The sequence below is a fragment of the Syngnathoides biaculeatus genome, chromosome 15 (assembly GCF_019802595.1).
Source record: "Syngnathoides biaculeatus isolate LvHL_M chromosome 15, ASM1980259v1, whole genome shotgun sequence".
Classification (NCBI taxonomy): domain Eukaryota; kingdom Metazoa; phylum Chordata; class Actinopteri; order Syngnathiformes; family Syngnathidae; genus Syngnathoides; species Syngnathoides biaculeatus.
The window spans coordinates 11,092,531-11,116,324 of NC_084654.1; the positions used below are offsets into that span (position 1 = coordinate 11,092,531).

The window sequence follows — 23,794 nt, forward strand, 5'->3', positions numbered from 1 at the left end:
CTCTTTTTTTTATTGCGTGGGATGATGCAGTCCCTTTGGAAAAATATTTCAAAGGCAGAAAAACAATTTTCACTATCTGGAGCACTTTTTCGCTCGTTGTTCAAAGAGATTCACAATCATGATATACAGTATATGACAAAAACAAAATAAATGCCAAAGTTACATGTTTTCTGTATCTTAACTCTGCAATCTTCCCAATTGACGTAGCTATAAGACACCTCTCGAATAAAATTATGCACCTTAACAAGAAGCAGGGATGTCTCAAACTGTGCTTACACTTATCTGGAAGCAGAGAGGTGTCCAAAACAACTCAACATACTGAAAAATTAAGATTCAGAAACAACAAAGGGGTCAAGCTTGTTGCCTAAATTGTGTTTTCTGTGAAGGTTTTTTTTTTTTCTGGGGGGGGGGGGCACATTTGTCCTTGCAATTCATTGTCTTCAGGGGACATCTGTGCATTGTTGGTCTATATCTAACTAGTCTGTTTTGTCTCATCCTTCTTTCTACCTCTTTGCTATCTGTCTGAACACTTACTCTTCTGGCCTTTAACCTTGCCCCGCTATCACTCTTCACTCCGTCCAATGATCCTTTCATCATATTTTACTTTCCTTTTGACCTTTTCTTGACCCTGACCTCTTACTTCTTCTTCTTAATCTTTCTCCACCCTTGACTGTCTTCCTACCATCCACCATTCCCGGTTTTGCAGTGGAGCGTCGACCTGTCAGGAACATCCAGGTATTCAACCCCACAACCAACAGCCTCAACGTACGCTGGGAGCATGCAACAGGCCCAGTTCTGCAGTATCGTGTGATCTACACTCCTGTTACTGGTGCCAAGCCGGCTGAGTCGGTGAGTTTCCGGCAAGCAAGTGGGGAGGAATGTATTAAATGCATTTTTACATCCTAACGTCCCACTTTTCACCATAATATAATGTACTCTTCCATTTTCCACGAGAACTGTAATGTCACATAATGAGACATTCAAGCTAAAAATTGGTCTACTTACCAAATGTCGCGTTTTCGTACCTCGACTTTAGCAATGAACTGTAAACTGAGCCAGAGTTCATGAAAGCAGAAGTTCTTTAATTCATTTACCATTGTATGTAACATCTGGAACGGGTGTTTCACATCTTAACGTGGAAAGAATTTTTGGTAGTATGTAAATAACTTTTGAAGTTCAACTTGTGACATCATCACTCTCCCCGCCGTCTGCTTTAAATAGTGAGGATTTCGCAACTAAGGCCTTTTCCGAGGTGCATGTGATATGAATCCACTACAATATGGCCTGTTTCATCTGCACAACTGGCTTTGGATTGACAGTTTTACCTGCTGTTGGCCTTAATATTCTCCAGGAGAAAGTCTCCAGCAACTCAGTTCTCACGCAACTCCTAGTATTGTGTGCGAAAAACGTGGCCTTCCCTGCCGTCAAACACACTCCATAACTTCAAAGGAATATTTGGCTCTTTCCTTCTCTCAGTGTTGACAGAAAGGGGACTGATGAGTTAAAGGGAGTGTTGTATACAGTAGAACGCACAACACAGGTGTGTATCAAGAGGCGAAAGGTCTTTTTGGGAGTGATTGGCATGAAGATGTCACGTCAATACAATTCACATTTGCTTATTTGCTTGAAGGGGAGGGTTTACAGCCAAGAAGCAATCGAGCTTGGAAAATAATGAACATGAACAGGAACTAGTGATAGAGGAATTTATAATGAATCTGGAAATCAATGTATCGACCAGGAATGATCAGAAGGAGTGGAACTGGATAGACTCATTACAAAGAGATACAGCTGGGGATTACAAGCAAGTAAATGATGTTGGAGGAATAAAAGGAGATAATAAGACCACGTTAAACTCAGGACATTAATAAGAAGTAAAAAAAGAAACATAACTGTTGAAAAATAGGAATCTAAATTTCAAGGTTACACTACACCTTCTACTTCTTTTCCTTTCAGCTTGTCCCGTTAGGGGTCACCACAGCATGTCCTCTTTTCCATCTAAGCCTATCTCGTGCATCTTCCTCTCTAACACCAAGTGCCCTCATGTCTTCCCTCACAACATCCATCAACCTTCTCTTTGGTCTTCCTCTTGGTCTTTTGCCTGGCAGCTCCATCCTCAGCACCCTTCTACCAATATACTCACTCTCTCGCCTCTGGACATGTCCAAACCCTTGAAGTCTGCTTTCTCGAACCTGGTCTCCAAAACATCCAACTTTGGCCGTACATCTAATGAGCTCATTTCCAAACCTATCCAAATCTCTCTCCCTCTCTCTCTCTCTCTCTCTCTCTCTCCCTCTCTCTCTCTCTCTCTCTCTCTCTCTCTCTCTCTCTCTCTCTCTCTCTCTCTCTCTCTCTCTCTCTCTCTCTCTCTCTCTCTATATATATATATATATATATATAATATATATATATATATTATATATATATATATATATCCAATCCACTCCTAGCGAGAACCTCAACATCTTCATTTATGCCACCTCCAGTTCTGCTTCCTGTCGTCTCTTCAGTGCCACAGTCTCTAATCCGTACATCATGGCTGGCCTCACCACTGTTTTATAAACTTTGCCCTTCATCCTAGCGGAGACTCTTCTGTCACATAGAACACCAGACACTTTCCGCCAACTTTTCCATCCTGCTTGGACCCGTTTCTTCACTTCCTTACCACACTCACCATTGCTCTGGATTGTTGACTCCAAGTATTTGAAGTCGTCCACCCTCGCTATCTTTTCTCCCTGGAGCCTCACTCTTCCCCCTCCACCCTTCTCATTCATGCACTACACTACTCTCCAGCGTGGTCACTATTTTTCATTCAGATTAGCAATCGTTGTCCACTTTCTAAATTTTTTTAGTTTATTGTCACTACTGTCTATCTAATAGGTCCTTTTGTGTCCCTTGCTTTAATGTCTCACAAATCTTGTAGACATTGGCAGTAAGATGTAGTGTTATGCTGAATCAAAACACACGTTAAGAATGAAACCATTTAGGAAAAATCCCACTGTTTGGTATTTACCAACATTATATTCTGTGCTTGTATGCAGATTCTGGTCCCAGGGACCTCCACCACGGCCTTCCTGCCCGATCTGATCCCAGACACTGATTACAATGTTGCAGTTGTTGCCCTATACAGTGATGGTGAAGGAGAAACCATCACTGACAATGGCAAAACACGTACGGAACTTGTGATTAAATGCTGGGTTGATTAAAAAAAAAAAAAAAACACCGGTACTAACATTTCTCCAAATATAGGTCCACGCAGCGGCCCCAGGAACATGCGTGTGTACGACCCCACCACCTCTACACTCTCCGTAAGATGGGAACATGCTGACGGCCCAGTCCTGCAATACCGCATCACCTATGCCCCAACCACTGGAGACCCCATTGAGGAATATGTAAGCATTTGTCAAATTTGTATTTTGGTTGATCTTTGTATCCTTATAAAATGAGTGGTACTTTTTTTGCATTTTAAAAGAAATAAACACATACTACATACACTAGCTACATTAATGGGAACAGACACACAGTCATGGTGTTTAGTGTGTGACTGTGTCACTACTAGTCCATACACTACCTATTAGAATGACTGTTGATTATCTCAGGTAACACGTGTCATATGTCTTGCAGACTACAGTCCCAGGGAACAGAAACAATGTGGTTCTGCAGAACCTGGATTCAGACACCCCTTATAACATCAAAGTGACTGCCATTTATGGTGAAGGACCAGGAGGAGAGCTGGAAGGAGATGGTCGTACAGGTACAGACCATTCCACCCATGTAGATACTGGTGGTCCGACTTACCTGAGGGAGCGAGTGAGATAGCTAGATTATTATTCCTGGTCTTTCCTACAGCGGCCATGGTTGGACCAAGGAATCTTCGAGTTTCTGATGAATGGTACACACGCTTTAAGGTCTCCTGGGATCCCGCCCCATCAAGAGTTACTGGATACAAGCTTATCTACCAGCCTGATGGTATGAATATTTCATTCTTGAAATGGGTACTTTTGTGAACATACACCAAATTTTCACCTTGTGTCCTGCTTCTGTTCCCTCTCAGGTTCCGATGAGTCCACTGAGGTGTTTGTCGGCGACGTCACTTCTCACCAACTGAATAACCTGACACCTGGAACCACCTATGACCTGAAAGTGTTGGCACAGTACGGCACTGGTGTCAGTGGACCTCTGATTGGCCAGGGCACTACATGTAAGTTCATAATTGAAGTCCATCACCTCCAATTTGCATTCAACATCACAGTCAAGTATGATTTGGGTCTTTTTTTAGTATACCTGAACGTGACAGACCTGACAACATATAATGTGGGCTACGACACCTTCTGCATCCGCTGGGCCCAACACAGAGCTGCAACGTCCTACAGGCTTAAACTCCAACCTGTTAATCGTGAGTGCATCAGTAATTTCTGTCTTAAAGAACCTCGATTGGAATGTTATTTCTCTAATTAGTTAGATCTCATTACCTTTCCACCCTCAGCCTCTCAACGTGGAGCTCAGGAGATCACAGTCAGAAGCACTGAGAGTAGTTACTGCTTTGATGGGTTGACACCTGACACAGTCTACACTGCAACTGTGTACACGCAGACCCCCAGCATGGAGGGACCTGGAGTCAGTGTCAGGGAGCGCACACGTAAGATCCGTTACGTTTCATTACATGTCCTCACATGTAATTACATGCTATTTGTAATAGTATTTTTTAATTAGATTTATTTTCATTTTATCTTAAGTGGTTAAACCCACGGAAATGCCAACCGAACCACCGGCCCCTCCACCACCAGCAACAGTTCCATCGGCTTTGGATGGTGAGAGCTTTTACATGGAAAATAATCATATACATTCAGTGGGTAGGCTGTAATCAGCTTCTAATGTGGTTTAACTACAGTCTGCAGAGGTGCCAAGGCAGATCTGGTCTTCCTCATTGATGGCTCTTGGAGTATCGGAGATGAGAGCTTCAACAAGGTCATCCAGTTTGTCATAAGCATGACTGGTGCCTTTGATGTCATTAGCCCGAAAGGAATGCAGGTCAGAAGGACTTCTGTGGTGTCTATTGGATCAGAATATATGCAAAGTCATACTGTTTGGATTACGTAGAATATAAAGAATCAGATTTTCATTTTTGCTCGTCTGATCTTTCCCTTTGAAAAGGTTGCATTTGTGCAGTATAGCGATGATGCTAAGACTGAGTTCAAACTCAACACATACCATGACAAGGGGGTCGTGGTTTCAGCTTTGCAGAATGTCCGCTACAGAGGAGGAAACACCAAGACAGGTACTGAACTTGAAGCGTGCGTCTGAAAGGTGAAACGCTCAAGTGTGATAATGGTGCTGATTCCTGCTCCTCCCCCCAGGTATTGCACTGAAACACGTTTACGATAAGGTGTTCACTTCTGACAGTGGAATGAGGCGGAATGTTCCCAAGGTTCTAGTGGTAGTCACAGATGGACGCTCCCAGGATGAAGTTAAGAAGAGTGCGATACAGCTGCAGCATGCTGGTATGCTTAAAAATGTTTGCATTTGTCTTGTTCACAAATACAAATTTGAATTATTGAAATATGTGCCTCTCTCCACACCACACACACACACAACACACACACACACACCACACACACACACACACACACCACACACACACACACACACATTTGCAGATTTATATATTTATTTATTTATTTTTATTTGTTTGATTTTTAAAAAATCTCAGTTAATTACAAAGCGTGAAAAAAAGTTGTCATATTCATCCCATTTGTATTTTGGCGAGTTTGTTTAAAGGATTATTATTACTGACTCAAACTTCTGTTTAACATTATGGAGCAGTGATGCATTAAGCCGGGAATAATGGATCAAGGACTGTGATTTATTTTCTTTCAGTAAATGTTACAGTCCACCACAGCAGTCAATTTGTTACATCTTATGTCATCCTTCATAACAAGGAAATAAGCTGCCAACAAACAAACAATCCACTTTCTTTTCAACTTTTGGTACCATTTCAGTTTAGAGTTAAGCCTGTATAAACCCTTGCACTTGAATTTTCTCCCATAAGCTTAACAATTGTACTGTTTTGTGTGGTTACCTCCATAGGCTACAGTGTATTTGTGGTTGGCGTGGCTGATGTGGACATGGTAGAGTTGAGAAACATTGGGAGCAAACCCAGTGCGAGACACGTGTTTGTGGTAGACGACTACGATGCCTTTGCCAAGATCCAGGACAACCTGATCACATTCATCTGTGAAACGGCTACCTCAAGTAAGACCAGTATTATATTGTCTTTTAAACTTTGAGAATTCCTGATTCAATGGGTAAACATTACTTTTGCAATGTACGGGATAATTGATTGAAGCACCTGCAGAGCTCATGGTCACAGTTCTACTGATCTAATGCGGAAGTATACATTTGTTTTATTTCTAGTGTATTTCCCCAACTCTTTATCGCTTTCTTTTTTACTTTAGCTTGCCCTCTGATCTACATGGATGGATACACCACACCCGGTAAGCATTACACAGATAGACACTGATGATCCCTACAGACCTTGCTTGCGTTACTCAATGGTTATTATATTATTATTATGGTGGTGACTCTCACTAGTTGACATGACTATGATGTTTAAACATTTTTAGGATTCAGGATGCTTGAGGCTTTCAACATCACAGACCGGACATTTGCCGGTATGAATGGTGTGTCCATGGAGCCGGGCTCATTCAACAGCTACATCGGCTACAGGCTGCATAAAGATGCCTACTTAAACCAGCCCACCAAGTAAGAACTGATGCAAAATTCTCTGTGTACTGTATGTGCAATCAGCAGGTTGGCTTTATCTTCAATGCACACTAAAAAGGTCCAGTGCCCAGTCATTTTTGAGAATAATACTCGATTCCCTCGGAGTCAGAGGGATTACACAAGTGAACCATTGGCAATAAAGTATAATTGTAAAACCGGTAGATATACAGAGGTGTCAAAATCATTTTTTTTCGTCGTGATCATATTTATGGTTTTACACGGAGGGCTGATATGGCTGTGATCCCTTCTGAATGGATGACTGCCTCATATTAATATGTATACAAAAAATTGATTGGGAAATAGTTTTGAAATCCAAAGCCAGTAAATTCATTTATTGGTCTACAGTTTTCTTAAATGCGTTTTATAAAGGTGGATTAATAACAAAAAATGCTTCAAGTATCTCAATATTTTTAAGAGTGAAGACAATTTTCAATGTTGGTATTTTCATAGGCAGCACGATGGAGCAGCTGGTAAAGCGTTGGCCTCACAGTTCTGAGGACCCGGGTTCGATCCCAGCCCCACCTGTGTGGAGTTTCCATGTTCTCCCTGTGCCTGCGTGGGTTTTCTCCGGGCACTGTGGTTTTCTCCCACATCGCAAAAACATGCGATATTAATTGGACACTCTCAATTGCCCCGAGGTGTGATTGTGAATGCGGCTGTTTGTCTCAATGTGCCCTGCGATTGGCTGGGAACCAGTTCAGGGTTTCCCCTGCCTCCTGCCCGTTGACAGCTGGGATAAGGTCCAGCACTCCCACGACCCTCGCACTCCCACGACCCTCGTGAGGATAAGCAGCTAAGAAAATGGATGAATGGATGGCTGGTATTTTCATTAAAAAAAACAAACCGCAGAGTTGAGCCACATGATTTGGTTTCGCGAGCCAGATAAAACTGTATGATGGGCTAGATCTTGCCCCTGGGCCACTAGTTTGACACCTGGCCTATAGCATATGAAGGCCAAGTACATTACCTGGAGGACTTTTCTTCCCGTGCCGTGCTGTCGTGGCTTACATAACCAACTCACCACTGGGCTAATGGTTTTGTCTTATTATGAAGTCCAATTGGTGGCGTGTGGCAACTACAGAACATTTGAATTATAGTGTATTTATTTGTATGTGTGGAAACTCAAGACAAGCAAATGGAAACAGTTCACTTTCAAGTCAGGAAGAAGGGATGGAAAATTCTTTCAACATGTGGATCAATTTTGCACGCCCAGAGGGGTAACTGGTAATAATTTCGTTTTTAAAGGCTTTGTGACAGACTAGACTGGATAATATTCTTGGTAGTAAAATCTCACAATATTCAAAAATGTGATTGGTTGTGTTCGCTTTTTGGTTAATGACCATACAAATTGTTAACGCCAACCAACAGGGAGATTCATCCAGATGGTCTTCCTCCATCCTACACCATTGTCCTCCTCTTCCGACTCCTACCCGATACACCTTCGGATCCTTTTGATATCTGGCAGATTGCTGACAAAAACAACAATCCGGAGGTCGGCCTTACCATCAACCGTAAGGCTGTTCTTGTCCTTTGGGCTCCTGCTGGAGCAGACAACTGCTGCAGCAAATTAAACTTTTATATAGCCGCTTAATTATGGATAAAGGGAAGCAGAACCATGAAATTCATTGAACTGTCTGTAGTCCTCGACTCTAATTTAGGATTTGGTTTCCTTCTAAGTTTGGCATTTGTTTTAAAATAAGTATCTTTTACCACTGTGCAATTGCACATGTGGTAAATGCATGCAAATGATTAGCAGCATGGATTAAATCGCTCGTAACCTCCTCGTTATCCTCATCCGTCAACCCCCATGTGTTCTCTATAGTACCGTCTGTGCTTTGCGTGCCGCTCCGTTGTAGCCTTCATCAAAGCCTCCTTTCTTTCCAGCTTCAAGCAAAACAATCACATTCTACAACAAGGACACCCGAGGAGAGATCCAGAGAGCCACATTTAATGAGGAGCAAGTCAAACGTATTTTCCATGGCAGTTTCCACAAGGTAATCACACTGCACTATCTATAAACGAGTTGTAGAGGTCCTTGTGCATGGTGATTGTAGACAATCAGTGTTTTCATTTCACTTCATGTATTATTTAAATGATCAAAAATGTCTTAGCTCCAACCTTAGATCCAGCCAAGCTCATACTTTTTTCTTTCTTTTCCCCAAAAAGTTATTTCCAATCAATTTCACAGCTGAGCTCTCATGTCCAAGTGATGTTTTAGCATTTAGTTACTTACTTGATGAATGAGCTTTGGAGTTTATAAATACAATTAAAAAGAAATTCTTCAACTTCAACAATCCAATAACCACATGAAGACGGGGGGATGTTCTGCAAGTTCTTGAGTTATTTCCAAACCAATCAGCTCCGCACACAGGAGGCTGGATTGCTTTGTGTTTTATTTTATTTGGATTGAACGTGAATTAGTCATGATCCATTTAGGTACTCGATAAACACAGCTTTACACATTACTCTTTCAAACTCAAATGACTACAGCTGCCTTTACGCTGTCATATTCTACGGTATTATGCCCGGAATTAAACGTCCCTTATTAGTACTCGTTAAGAGAAGCTTGTCCTCGAACAATCTGTCAAAACATCTCATCACTTGAACTAACCGCCTACAGAGCGAATTATTTTTCTTTTGCGAAAGCTTTGTCTTCAGAACATTTGCCACTACATTAGGCCCACTCGCTTGTGTATGATCTCTTGGGATGACTGAAATCAGATCCTGTCCAATCCAACTAAAACTAGCAGCGACAGTACAAAATCCACTGTTTTGTTTCAACACAGCAGGCTGTTGGAATCACACCGATCCATCAGGGTGTTTCTTACTTTTGTCATATCCAACACTGCAGGGAAATACACGTTTCAAGTCCAGTTGCTTTAAAAAAAAAAAAATCCTGAATAATTTGTGGGTCCTGTCTCCCAAGATGCCCTTGACCAAATGAAAATCAGGGGACCAATCCAATGCCAACATCCAATCATTTAGATTGAGTGGACCCCTGAAACTTTAACACAAAGGTTTTCAATTGTTTTCCTACAAGAAATAACATAACCAAACTGATTACTCTTGTAACTACTGCGATGTCATGTTTTACCAAATACTAATTTTAGCATTCAGTTGTCATATAAATGCAAAAAGAACAGTGTAAACAGTAAATTGTAAAGAACGCTTGATGAGTTTTGTAGATAAATTCATTTTTTTGTTCGTATTATCAGACTTATTGATTCGCTTAGACTTCTAATTGTTGATACCATTGTGGAAGTGTACACACATGAAGAATTTTCCTTGTAATTCTTTATTGCTACATTTTTGGACTGTGGAACTGTTCCAAACCTCCATTGTACAGTATTTCTTTTTTACTTGTGAAAACTGTCAGAGTGTTTTGAAATTGAGATTCTTAGTGTCATTATTTAGAAACCACAAAACTAATTTGGATGGATTTCACAAATGAATCTGACCCTGGAAAATGTTTGCTGTTGATTTAGTGACATCATTGATGCTCTTGTTGGACAGGATAATTTGTATGTGTGAGCCCTCAGCGCGTGACCATGGTGGCAACTGTGCTCCGAATGGGTGGCTAGTTTGCGGCTCAGCGGTCTACCCGGGCCCTTATTTACTGGGGTGTTGACTGTGTGCCGTTACTCGATGCTGTGGTGGACTCTTGTTGATGTGGTTTCCCGACACATTGTCCACTATAGTGACAGATAGTATACCTCATAGTATAGTGTATGCAATGAAAATGTATGAATGTAAATACATGTGGGCTTAAAACCAGACATTCAAACGACGTGACTGAAAGCTAGTACAGGTGTCATGAATAACCTGTAGCGATCTTATAGCATTGCCACGTATCTAATACAGGATTTGACGAGCGCTGTTCCTGTGCAACATTACATGTCAGAGTTTACCATTTTCGTTGAATACATTTCAATCTCACTGATGTTCTTTTTTGCGTCAAGATTTTAGCTGATGTGCTGACATTTCAATCAATGCAGGTCGTGTTCCATGTTCCAAGTGTGAAATAAACCATCAGGTCTCAGACGATTGTTTGTTCTTAGAAAATTCTACAGTATGGCTGAAAGTCAACCGCAGACTTGTGCTTTGCCAGTGAAAATGTAAATCCTCTGGTCTACTGAAGTTCACTTTGAACCAATACTATAAATCTAACTTTACACAAATATGCTGTAACTTTCCCAGTGGTGGATTGTAGAAATATGACTAATCTCACAAATACATTTAAAATAACACAACATAAACATTGCTTAAATGTAAAAGTCAATTGTAGAATTAAGTTTCATCAATTTTTTTCGTTTTGTTGTAAAAGTGACAAAAAGCAGTGTTACAGTATTCAGGTAGTGCGTACTTTTAGATTCTTACACTCCAGCCTTAATTGTTATTGCTAACTGTCATTGTAAGTAGAAAGGAAAATACAATGAGTAGAAAGTATGAACTTTATTTTGTTTAAGAGCACAAGGTTCCTTTCATTTCTCTACAGGCAATCCTTGAAAGCTTTTTCATTTTTTCATATATTAAGAGACCTTTTATGTGGTTGAAGTCAACAGCACTGGATCACAGAGTGCTTGCATTTGGCTTTCCCCCTCAAACGTGTAAATAAAGAGCAACCCGGGCTTGAGAGGTCGTGGTCTACCACTCGCTGAGCATGTGGGAAAGCTTTCAATGACGACTTTTGCAGATGAGAGCCACACTAACCCTCTTGGGAACTCGCTGACTCCCACATTTGAGGAGTAGGAGTTCATAGAGGGGATGGTCCTTTTCATCCAAAAATTATATTTTCATTTCATCTCACTGTAAAACAATATCTTTTGCATTTCTGCATCAAAACAGCCCAGAGAAGTAAGCGGTTGTAATAAATGTGACACTGTATAACCAAGGGGGGGGGGGGGGGGGGTGATATTAGGGTTTTCAGTAAATGGACAGAAAATGGCTAAATACCGATGGGTTTGTCTCTTTCGAACTGCGGCTTGCGGTTCCACGTCATCTCCTTCTAACATGAAGATCCTTTCCTTTCAGGGTTAAATGGTTGAAGAAACCACACTTTAAATAGAAGAAATGTGTTGTGTTGTCACGTGAAGAGATCAGCTAAAAGAGCCTTACAACTGGAAAAATGAACCCACCTTGGCTTGCAGGATTTGCTTTGAAAAAGCCATTTAGTTGCATTTTGGATGGTATGCGCTTCGTGAAGTCCAACTTATTGTTTTAGTGTCATACTTGCTCATTAGGTCATGGGTGCTGTATATCCCTTTTGCCCTAAGGTTCAGGATCTGAGCTTGCCAAAAGCAACAAAAACTAATCTGTTAGAAATCAGATACCGTGGAAGAGCAGTCTGCAATTTGAGCATATGAGCATTTGCATGTGAGGTGTTCACAGTAGCCAACTTTTGTGTCAACATAGTGATGATTTTTCAACACTTCTTTGGAGCATCACAAAATCTTTTCATTGCAAGTGTCATCTACTAGATTTACTGTCATGTTTCACTAGTGTGCCCCAACCTTTTATTCAGCCAAAGCACCCATTTTACCTTGGAAAAATCTGACAGCACATCACCCTAGACAAAATAAAAAAAAAAAAAACATGAACACTGAAAAACTGTTGTTCTTGTCTCAATTTACTCACAAATGGATGTGCTCATTGTGGATTGTTGTAATGAACACAAAGCGAATATACTCAGAGCAAATAATGACTTATTCTCCCGTATGAATGGCAACAGGTAGATATAAATCTTAATATATATATATGCCATCTAAAGGAAGAGCATTTTATTGTAATCCCTGTCACTATATCTCACTGGCATAGATAGATGAACAGAAGTTAAAGAGCATTTGTCGTAACTTTTTTGGCTCAAACTAAATTATCCTCAGAATAAGACTCTCTTGTTGTAATCCACCCAAGGCCCAGGTACTAAGGAAGTAATCAAGAGATTAATTTCCAGGAAGTCTGGTCAAGTTTGTGGTTGTTAAGGCCTCATAGAAAGGAATAGTAGCTCGCTTATTGTAATATAAAGAAAGCCTGTGTAACTGCTGAACAGGGGAAAATGTGCACTGTTGAAAAGGAAAGCTCGGTATGCCGCAAATAGTTTCATGATGCCAAGCAGGGCTCTCTGGACACAATTTGACACTCGAGTCATTTTGTATTGTTATACAAACTCTGTCTGCAGTTTTACCACTGCAGGCTGCTGTCAATTGGTGTATATTTCCTTGTGCTCTGGTCCATTCATCAGCAAAGTCATCAAACAGACGTTGTGTACCGAATCAAGAACCACTGGATGGTAATATTGGAGTGCGTAATCAATGCAGTTTGAGAAAGTCTAAACAATTTCCTGAAAGAAGCAATTACGTGGATGTCAAGTATGAGCGCCTTTCGAAGCTTAATACAAAACGGGCTGAAAAAGGTTCAGTGGGGTTGTTCTTATCCATGACGCTGCACTTTTCCCTTAATTCCTCATTTCCTTCACTTTTTAAAGTTCAGTCAGAGCCCAAAGAAATCCAAAAGTGAATGTCAAGCCCATCTTTTCAAAAGCCCCAAGCATTATCAAATAATAGCATAGCTGAAAGTTTGGCAGCTGCAAACGTTGGAAAAGACAATAATGTGTTGTATAACAATGTGCCACCTGTCTATCATCTTCCTTCTGTAGCTCCACATCACCGTCTCTCCAGAGAAAGTCAAGCTTCACTTGGACTGCCAAGAGGTGGTGGAGAAGCCCATCAAGGAGGCCAGCAACATCACACTGGAGGGCTACGAAGTGCTTGGCAAAATGGCTCGGTCTGGAAGGAGGCAGTCTGCAACAGTAAGCCAAACAAGGCTCAGCGTCTCAGTGGATAACTAGTTAAAGTGAATTCTTTGAAATAATTCCGACGTGTCTATATGCAGGAAAAAAAAAAAAAGTGCGGTGTTTCCACTATTTGTTTTCAACACTGTACAATGTCATGTATGGAAGCCATTTTTAACACGCCTCAATATTTTTGTCTACCGTTTTTTAGTTCCAGCTCCAGATGTTCGATATTATCTGCAGCTTGAGCTGGATCAGCCGAGACAAATGTTGCGACCTGCCTGCTACGGTAAGTTTAATTTGAAAAACAACAGTGTTGTCATTCAAAGTACAACTTTGGACCATTATTTTTCCTGAAAATGTTGATGAAATTCCGAAGGTCACTTTAAGGCCTCTGGATAGTTTCTACTACGCATCTATAGAAGAAATAGAAATAGAAACTTGGACATTAAGAATTATGGAAAGGTTCCTTCTGCTATCATTATAAATCTGGAACATAACCAACATTTATTAAGATTCTGTTGGTCAGAGTATGCATGCACATTTTTCCAATTATTCTTCCCTAATTTCCAATGGTGGAGGTTTTGCACCACGACCTCTCCCTGATTACCTGATAGGCTAAAACAGTCATGACGTTCATTCATTTTTAGTTTTTATTTTTTTACCCTTAATTGCAGGTCTTATCTGCATGTGTTTTTCCCTCATCTAATCCTTTATTTATTTATTTTCCAGCGAGATGAGGCAAAGTGCCCGGCCCTTCCCCACTCATGCACATGTACACAGGATAGCATCGGACCCCAGGGGCCTCCCGGTCCTTCGGTAAGGTCACTGCACATTCCACGTTCCTCTGACCTGTTTTCATCTCCTCTACCGCTGATAAAATACTTCGCTCATAGGTCATACATGTTTAGACAATGATAATAATGCCGCACATTCTTATAAAGGTACAACTCTAAAGAGCCGCTTGACATTTCGCTGTCATACACTTTTGAGCTCCAGACGTCTGAGGATGTCGGTCATCTCGGGAGCTATTTTCTTTTCGTCTGAGAAGAGCAATTGAGCATGAGGCCAGTCACATGCAATGAAATGTGGGTTTAAGGGGTAGCGTCAAAAGATAAATGCCTTTTGGAAAAATGACAGAAAAGTCTGGATAATGTGTGCTCATAACCCGATTCATCTCGTGCAAGGATCATTTGCATGGCTGAACATTTTAGGGCTGTTGGAACTTACTCCTGTTGTTGCACTGACGCTTTGCTTTTTGACTGCTTGCCTTTTTAGGGTGGCCCAGGATCTAAGGGCCCACGAGGCGATCGAGGAGATCCGGGCAAACCTGTGAGCACAACTTTGCTTCATTCACTCGTTTTAGGATCCTTGACTGTTTTTGATTCCAAAACGGAAGAACTGAACCAATGTTTAGCCAGTGACAAAAACAATTCCCACATTTGGAATGCCAAATCTTATTGCTGTGGGTTTCCAGAAGCAGTTTCTAGCCTGCTGCATAAATATGTTCAAACACACCAACAGAAGGAACAACATCTGATTTTAGTTATTTGCTCTAATAGAAGGGCAGAATCTTAAATATTCCTTAACTATAAAGTTAGTTTTCCGTGTTCAAAATAAAATATCTGATTAGGATTATCTTCTTTTAAAAGTACTGTGTTGTGTTGTATATCTTGGCAGGGTCCAGTGGGTCCTCGAGGTGAGCCAGGAATTGTCGGTCCTATGGGACCACCAGGTCCTCAAGGTCCTAATGGACTGTCTATACCTGGATCACCTGTAAGTTTATGGTTACCATAAAGTCATCATTATCAGTGCTGGACAAATTCTTGAATGGCTAAACTGTTTCCCTCCACAACCATCAGTGTTTGGGATGTATTTTAGAACTCTGAATAAGTACTTTTCTCCTCGACATTAGGGTCAACCCGGACCAAAGGGAGATCGTGGAGACTCCGGCCTAGCTGGTCTGCAAGTAAGTACACCCCTTCCTTTTTGTGGTTAATGAAAGGGAAGTAAGACAGAATTGCTGCTCCTGGAGCCTGGCTTCAGTTGACACAGCAAGAATGGAAACCACACTCGGGAGTGGGAGGATTACCCTCCGTCCTCAGGGACACCCACATTCTCAGTGGGGCGCGGTGATTGACAAACGGTAGACCAGCAATGCAATTAAATTATGAACTCAGGTTACCCAAAGGGGAAAATGGGCAATGGAAAATGTTCTTTTCCCAGCCTTGTAACTGGATATAATACTGATGCTGTAAAACTGTGTTAGAATTTTGAACGTTACATTTGGAATTAGTAATCATCTTCATGGCATTCTTTGATAGACCAAAGCCACTCACTTGAGGTTGTTGGGGCAATTCTCACCATTCAACTCCAAAGACTATTACTGTATAAAAAGTGTTTCTTGAGATCCTTGGTGTTTTTTTTTTTTAATCACAGCATATGCCATTGTTAATGTACATGTCCTTATGGATATCATGTGTCAACTGCACAGTCTGAAGTTAGTATGTAGACTTGACGCAATGTGAAAACAAGATTTTTGGTCGTTGTAGTCCATTTAAGCAGAGAAATTTTGTAACTGCTTGAATAGGCTGTTCCTGATCATTGCACAGTGATAGACTGTCTGCTGTTTTCCCCCCTCCCAGGGTCCTCCTGGACCACGTGGTCCTCTGGGCTCCGTTGGACCAAGTGGAGTGCGGGTAAGGTCCACCTCTAACCTGCTTAGTGGGCATTTAGGTGCAAAATTCACCTATTTATTTATTTGTAGTTGGTCACACATTTACTGAAGCCTCTGTGATTAAACAGAAAAATCATGACACTGATGTTTTTGCATGGAATGCGTCCCCCAGTGTGTTGTAGCCATGTATGATTGTATGTTGTTTCTTCACAGGGGCCACCAGGAAAGGATGGACCATCTGGACCCAGAGGTGGACCAGGGCCAATGGTAAGCATGTGTTGCATTAAGTCTGCTGCTGAAAATCTCGAGTGATGTACAAGAATTGCTTTTTCTGCTGTCATCTCTATGTGCTTCTGCTGCCATTATGCTACATGCATCCCTCCCATTTCGCTTTGTGGTTAGGGGATGTCTGAATGTAATTAATCCAGCCCTGCTGAGGGGAGGCGAAATGCCAGCACACAATAAATAAATATACACAGTATATCTCATGAGTGCTATTAGCAGAGGATGTTTGGACACGAGTGAGTTTCCATCTCCGCTTTAGGGTTCCTGGCAACATGTGGCCTCTAATGCCGTTGTTACCGTGTAGAACCCAGTTCTAATTAATTTCATGCAATGCTTAACGTAGAATGGACTCAGTAACAGAAGGTAAGTCACATATGTGCAAGCCTCAATTACAAACCTTAAGGTTTTAAGATTCTCCACAGTTATTGTTGCAAAACTCGAGTCCCCACTTAATTTCAAGGAAGTTGATCACTTTAGTTGAGTTAGATTGGTCCTAAATCAAATCATACAATTTTGCTGAGTCACAAGTTATAGAATGTTTTTTCCACCGATACTAAAAAAATGTAGACCTAGACTGTAAAAGTCACATTAATTAAAAAATGGATCATGTTAGCATGATTATTTACAGCTAACAATGCATTTAACAGTCTTACAGTAGTACATACATACATAAAATAAATTTGGAGTACAACATACACTTTTATATTAGTGGGCGTGAATGAGTAAATTCGAAGAATTGGCTTTGCCTATTTTGAACTTTTTAGGTTGTCGCTTTATGAAGTTCTGTTAATTGACTTGTATTTCATATTATGTGCAGACCTGCCACATCAAATATGGTGGACGTGCAGCTGTACCGCAAATTTCATAACTTGTGACTTGAACTTTCATAATCGTGTCGCGTATTTGTTCATCCCTCTAGGGAAATCCTGGCACTCCAGGTGTACCAGGAGTTACGGGAAAACCAGGAAAACCAGGAAACGCAGGACACCCAGTATGTGACAACACTACAAATATGTTGTTCCGTATGCCGCAAATCTTTTTAGCAGATGAAGGTAACGTGTAATATTCTTATCATTAACAGGGACCTGTCGGCCTTAAAGGGGAAAAGGGTGAGCGGGTATGTATGCGTTCATTAAATCGGTTATTTAGCACTGTCAATGTCATGTTGATTTCATCAAACTTTGTGTTTTCAGGGAGACTTTGCATCCCAAAATATGATGCGCTCCATTGCAAGACAAGTTTGTGAACAGCTTGTGAACAGTGAGCAAAACTTTATCTTAATGTCTTTGACTTTTGTCGTCTCACGCTAACAAATTTTGGTATTCGTTCCAGGTCAAATGAGCAGAATTGACCAGATGCTCAACCAGATTCCTTCTGGCTACCGTAGCAACAACCCAGGGCCGCCAGGTCCACCTGGCCCAGCTGGCAGTCCGGGATCCCGTGGAGAGCCGGGACAAACAGGACGACCCGGCTTCCCGGGAGGTCCCGGTGTACCTGGAAGTCAAGGAGAAAGAGGTACTTCAGCTATTTTAGAAAGAATCACTCCATAAAAGCTAATGGTGACAGAATTAAATAACAACCGATCTGGTGGCGTCTGCACATGGTTCAACTTAACGCTTTTTCCATATGTGAGCTTTGAATTCCATCTCATCGCGGGATGTTTTTTTTTTTCCACTAATGTTTTATCATTAGGAATGATTTCTCTTATTGCTTGTTTCTATAGGTTTGCCAGGTGAGAAGGGAGAGAGAGGATCTCCAGGCACTGGTATCAGAGGACAAAGAGGTGCAACTGGACCACCAGGTAAGACAGTTCCTTCCTTTCTCTTTAGTCTGACAATGGCTTTCTTTGTCGAATCTTCTGCCCAATGAGGCAAAGAACATAAGCATGTAGGTTCTCTGTTTATCATCTCTCCATACCACCTGCAGTCAGGCCGCTGCTGGTCAACTATCCTCGTGTGTCTTTATGTTAACACTAAAGCCAACTCGCACGGTGGCTGCATTTATCTTTTTGTGGAGGTTTTGATTAAATAGAGTAGTCGCCATTGTGAAATTAAAAAAGGCTTTACAGAAAAAAAAGTGAACACCTTCATTGGGCTGATGCATCACATAAACTCTTTAAAAAAAAACCTTCTTTTAAGATTTATGTACAATGGGCTTCTCCAAATATCTGAAATATTACATACCATAGCACGCGTTTAAATTGTCCATTTTACCTGTCTATACAATTTGATGGTTTCCAGATGTCAATCACGGTGGTGATACCAGTTCTCGATTATTTGCAGGGTCACAATATCTTCATTGCAATGCTAAAAATAATCTAATACTGACATGAATTTGATAAATATTGTAGCTCATCACTTCTTAAGATTTCCTTTTTGTTCAGAAGACATTTGTAAACCATGTGTTCTGTTGACTTCGGCTTCACGAGACCAAACGTTGACTGATGTGAGACACAACTGAAGACCTGTGGGAGGAAGTCCACTCTGATGACTCAATCCAAAACGTGTGCATGTGTGTGTATGTGTGTGTGTGTGTGTGTGTGCACCCGGACCCATATGTGTTTGTAAGTCTGCTTGAAGGAGAGAGAATGTTGCACAATGATCTTTCTTCGGTGGCTTTGTTGACAACACATGGGTTCACTTAAGGCAGAGAGAGCGAGGGGGAGAATTCCATGGTGAGTTCTCACTGTCTAGACAGATGGAGCTGGGGCGGCGGGGCTGGTGTGTAGGACCGGTACCTCTACAAAGTTCTACACAACTTTTTTTTAAGGGGGAGGGGGTGTGAAGTTTTATAATTGGGCAATTGGAATTTTTGGAATTAGGGCAGCCAAGCGTTTCCACTCAATATTTACGAGTGATGTCATGAGGCTTTGTGTGCTCACCCCTCTTAAATACCCTCCATCGCCTCTCTATTCAGGACCACAAGGAGAGTCGAGAACGGGACCCCCGGGTCCTACTGGCTCCTCCGGGCCTCGTGGGTCTCCGGGTCGTAATGGTAATCCCGGGGTGAGGGGACCACCAGGACCCCAAGGATACTGCGATTCCTCTCAGTGCGTTGGCATCCCTTACAACGGACAAGGATATCCAGGTAAACGTGCAAATGTTGTGCTCGTGCATGCTACTACATGACATAGCGCACTAATTACACGCAACCCAAGTGTACTACTTTCTATGATAACATTCAGAATCGTGCATGTTTTGTTGTAGTGAAAACATAACAATGTGAGAAAACTGACCATTCACTAAATTCTATCCCTAAGTTACTGTGCACATAACAGTGCTAAAAAAAAAACCATGAAAATTATTACATTATTACCATACATAAAACCCCCCACTGTTGAGTACAAGCCATTCTGGGATGCTGGTCAATGTCCAATTCATTTGCATTTTAAAATAATTTTCATTGGAAATAATGCACATTGAAGAAAATTGAGATGCAACCAAAAGAAGGTAACAATTTTGAGTTCTAAAATAAGTTGATATGGTTATCATCACGCATTTCCTTTGTGCTATCTCAGATGGCGTTCCAAAATTTGTGTCCAATTCCAAATTGCCCAACTTCAGGGCCATTCCGCTTCAGAGCTTCCACTATTGTGTGAACAATGCGTCCATTCAATGATTTTTGAACGAGGTAGAACAACACCGAATTCCCCACATGGAAACTAACTGGACTGTATCTTAGCGATTGCCAACATGGAATTCTTCAATTTGCTCTCACTTGAGAACCCTGTCCAATATTTAAGTCCAAATCTTAATAAGCCACATGTGCCTGGATCGGACAATCCCTTTTGGGAAATGTTTAGCGATCGGTCAATTGAGACTCACCACTTTCCACCACTTGCTTTTGTTTGATGTTCTATTTAAAACATGCATGTAAATAACTGACTAGCTAGCAGTGGATGATTCCTTGCATAGAGTATCATGATATTGTTCCACAGAGACAACTCACCCCATCTGAATATTTGCAGGTTTGGCATAGTAAAGTCTTTGAGTTTTACTATGCAGCTTTAAAGTTTGAAGTCCTGTTTCTGAGCTGTTTGCCCATTTGTTACAGGGCTTTAATAAAGGATAAGCACCGTGGACATGACTAATGAACATTAAAACAAACATTACAAAAAGCCAAAAACCAGAATGGAAGTGGACTGGCACTAACATCATCTCACAGCTATAAGCTACCATGATGGCAACCTGCTGGCCTGTTTGCATCTTGAACAACAAAAGCGCTGGGAACACAAAAACAGAGACAGAGCATTCCTACCAAGGAAGGAGCATGTACAAACACCACCCAACACAACTACTAACAAAGAGGATTTCATAACTGTGTACATGTAGAGGTGAGATTGTAAATAAAACTAATGTTGTGCTATGTAAATGATGTATGATCCCGGATACTTCACTAAATCCAAGATAACATCAATACTGAGCTTGTGTGCATTATAACCGCCCCGCCCCTTGCTAACTTACTTACACCGGCAATAACCTCTGTTTACAAAATGACTAGACTGAAGCATGTTCCATTTGTACATTTAACCAGTATCTTTTTTTATTTTGTATGTTGGCTCAATTGGTGCTCATTGTTCCTCTCTTGCCAGATTAGTATTGTGTGGTGGTGTTTTTTTTTTTTTTTTTAACATTATTATGCAAGAACGTGAGCTAAGAATGAGATTGTATTATTAGGAGGAAGAAAAAAAGGATTAAAAGTATTAGTCATACAGGAATAAAGTTAGAATACATAACATGTTAAATTAGCTATATAATTGTCTGTTCTCACAAATTTGCAACATTTTTCTGGTAATATTTTGACTTTTTTCTCAAAGTATCATTTTTTTCCCTTTTTATTTTCTCTGAGGCTATTACTCCTGTGTGTTGATGAAAAAGTGTAACACAGGGCATTGGGTGAAAAAAAAAATAGTGTTTGAAATTGCAGCTCTTGTTTTGATTTGGCCACATATTTTCTATAGCCAACAACTACCAGCCAGAACCGGAGGTAGCACCTTTAGCTGTGGAGCCCGCCGGAGCAATTGAGACAATACAATCATCAGGTTACACGCGAAACCAGCGAAGAAAGCGATCGCTACCAAGAAGCGATTCAGAGACACTAGCGTCATAGCTAGCACAAGGAGTTCTTAGAGTGTAGTATTTTCCATAAATTTCATGATCCATTTATGTGAGGATAAGTGCTATTCAGAACATATGTATATATGGGTTTGATACCCATAGTTATTATAGTGAACATATATTGTTTTGACATGAGAATTTAGCAATACAAGGTCATTCATCACGCTTTGCTCCTTTAATGTCTGCTTGCACGATCTGACTTCAGTGTTGAATGCGTTAATCCTGTGAAAAACAAAATGCAGAAAGGAAGTTAGTAAACCACCAGCTTTTTTTTTTTTTTTATCAGACTTTATGTAAAAGGTGTTGTAGGGATTACAAAGGTCTTTTTCTTTTTAATACCCGCATATAAAAGGTTGTTCTACATTATTTTGTACGCTCTGTAAAACCAAATAAGAGTCTGACTTGTACCGCACCAAAATGTTTTTTCAACAAGTGTCTTTGGTTCTGTCACCAGATGTGTAATTTGCATGTTTGTGTTGTATAATTTACTGAGAATTTGTAAGTCAGAATATATTTGTGTTCTATCAATGCAGTTAGATTTGGATGCAAGACTATGTGACATAGAGTAGAATTGCTGTTCTCATGTTTTAACTGCACATATGTTGTGAATCCCCTGCGGCCTTATTTTCTTATTTATTTCTGAAACAAACAGAAGAGGCATTTTTCAATAAAACTACTGAAAATGTTGCTTTTGTTTCAGCTCATTTTTCTCGTCTGCTGGAAAATTGAACCACAAATTCCTCTAGTGGGAGTACTTTAATTCCTGTCAAATGGTTTCTGGTCTTTATTTTGAGTGACATAACGTTAATTCAAGCCTTAAGAAAAATACGTTGTTTTGACAGCCAGAGACATATTCGGTCACCCCAAATGTCGGATCATGTCTCTGCAACTGGAAAAGAGAAGCAGGAGTGTGAAAATAAATATTCCCAACTTTTCTGATTTGCTTCACAGTCTTCAGAGCAGCTTTCAGTCCTTAACATGGAAAAAACATTTTCTCAAATTATCATTCTAATGGAGGGAATACGATATACATGCAAGAAAAAAAAACACAATGGATGCAGTTCCTACCTAGATTAGAGGAGAATAAACTCGAGTTGTGCAAGCGGTAAAAGTGGGTGTGAGTACCGAGGTCACCACCCAAAAGAGTCAGAATTTCCTAATGAGAACATGAAACTTTTAAGCAAACTCTTACTTAATGGTGAAAGCTTGAGTTGAGCAAATAAAAAAGCCCTTTTATTTCATTTTCCAATATTCCATTTCACATGGATTTGTACAAGGTGTGTCTAAAAAAAAAATGTTCCAGGACAGGTCACAAAAGAGATATTTCAAATCCAAAAGTATGACGCACTTTCCCAGCATTCTGTGCCACGCCTTCAAGGATTCCACCAGGAGCCTCCACGGTTCCATCATCATCGTCCGTGTCTTCGGATGAGGAAAACAATCACGCAGAACCACTTCTAGTGACTTTGTAGGTTTCTCCAGCAGCGATTGTCATGACAATATGGGCAAGATCATTGTCATGTTAAAACAGCCACAAATTTCTCTGGCCCGACTCTCGTCTCTGCTCACGGAGTCAATGAAGTAAAAGCAGCAGGATAGCTTTGTAGATGTGTGAGAAACATATACATTTTTTTACACAGCTCTTCACTGCTGTAGGATGGCAAAACAGTTCATGTTTCAAATCCATGCCTCATTCAAAGATAATGATGGTGAATTTATACTAAATTAGAGGACGTTCATCTGAAGATCATCAAGCCCAAATCATCCCACTTTTAAATTTTATATCCATTACTGGTTGGGAACCTTAGAGTGAGCAGACTTCGATGGTTTGGACATGTCCAGAGGCGAGAGAGTATGTATTTTGGTAGAAGGGTGCTGAGGATGGAGCTGCCAGCCAAAAGAGTGAGAGGAAGACCAAAGAAAAGGTTGATGGATGTTGTGAGGAAGGACATGAAGACTATAGCTGTTAGAGAAGCAGATGCATGAGATAGGCTTAGATGGAAAAAGATGACACGCTATGGCCACCCCTAATCAGGACAAGTCGAAAAGTAAAGAAGAACAACCGGTTGGGAACCTATGAAGTACATCTGTTAGTGTTGGTTGCTGGTATCACTCGCTGGTATAGCACAGTAGGAGTGCATACAGCTG

At 40.8% G+C, this 23,794-nt stretch overlaps 1 protein-coding gene across 3 annotated transcripts in view; it reads left to right on the forward strand.

Annotated features, from left to right (window-relative positions):
- The window catches only part of col12a1a (collagen, type XII, alpha 1a), a 51,498-nt gene extending 29,176 nt beyond the window's left edge, over positions 1–22,322 (forward strand). For all 3 annotated transcript variants that reach the window (XM_061843951.1, XM_061843952.1, XM_061843953.1), the window contains 32 exons: positions 707–849; positions 3,039–3,168; positions 3,247–3,389; positions 3,622–3,751; positions 3,847–3,966; positions 4,052–4,198; positions 4,277–4,393; positions 4,484–4,636; positions 4,734–4,808; positions 4,889–5,028; positions 5,152–5,275; positions 5,355–5,498; positions 6,085–6,249; positions 6,453–6,491; positions 6,621–6,759; positions 8,149–8,291; positions 8,665–8,774; positions 13,433–13,585; positions 13,779–13,856; positions 14,300–14,386; positions 14,846–14,899; positions 15,248–15,343; positions 15,483–15,536; positions 16,213–16,266; positions 16,458–16,511; positions 17,449–17,520; positions 17,611–17,646; positions 17,723–17,789; positions 17,862–18,044; positions 18,253–18,330; positions 19,446–19,616; positions 21,490–22,322. In XM_061843951.1, the coding sequence (XP_061699935.1) occupies positions 707–849; positions 3,039–3,168; positions 3,247–3,389; positions 3,622–3,751; positions 3,847–3,966; positions 4,052–4,198; positions 4,277–4,393; positions 4,484–4,636; positions 4,734–4,808; positions 4,889–5,028; positions 5,152–5,275; positions 5,355–5,498; positions 6,085–6,249; positions 6,453–6,491; positions 6,621–6,759; positions 8,149–8,291; positions 8,665–8,774; positions 13,433–13,585; positions 13,779–13,856; positions 14,300–14,386; positions 14,846–14,899; positions 15,248–15,343; positions 15,483–15,536; positions 16,213–16,266; positions 16,458–16,511; positions 17,449–17,520; positions 17,611–17,646; positions 17,723–17,789; positions 17,862–18,044; positions 18,253–18,330; positions 19,446–19,616; positions 21,490–21,638 (3,548 nt within the window). In that variant the 3' untranslated portion in view covers positions 21,639–22,322. The remainder of the gene's footprint in view (positions 1–706; positions 850–3,038; positions 3,169–3,246; positions 3,390–3,621; positions 3,752–3,846; positions 3,967–4,051; positions 4,199–4,276; positions 4,394–4,483; positions 4,637–4,733; positions 4,809–4,888; positions 5,029–5,151; positions 5,276–5,354; positions 5,499–6,084; positions 6,250–6,452; positions 6,492–6,620; positions 6,760–8,148; positions 8,292–8,664; positions 8,775–13,432; positions 13,586–13,778; positions 13,857–14,299; positions 14,387–14,845; positions 14,900–15,247; positions 15,344–15,482; positions 15,537–16,212; positions 16,267–16,457; positions 16,512–17,448; positions 17,521–17,610; positions 17,647–17,722; positions 17,790–17,861; positions 18,045–18,252; positions 18,331–19,445; positions 19,617–21,489) is intronic.
- The last annotated feature ends 1,472 nt before the right edge of the window (positions 22,323–23,794 follow it).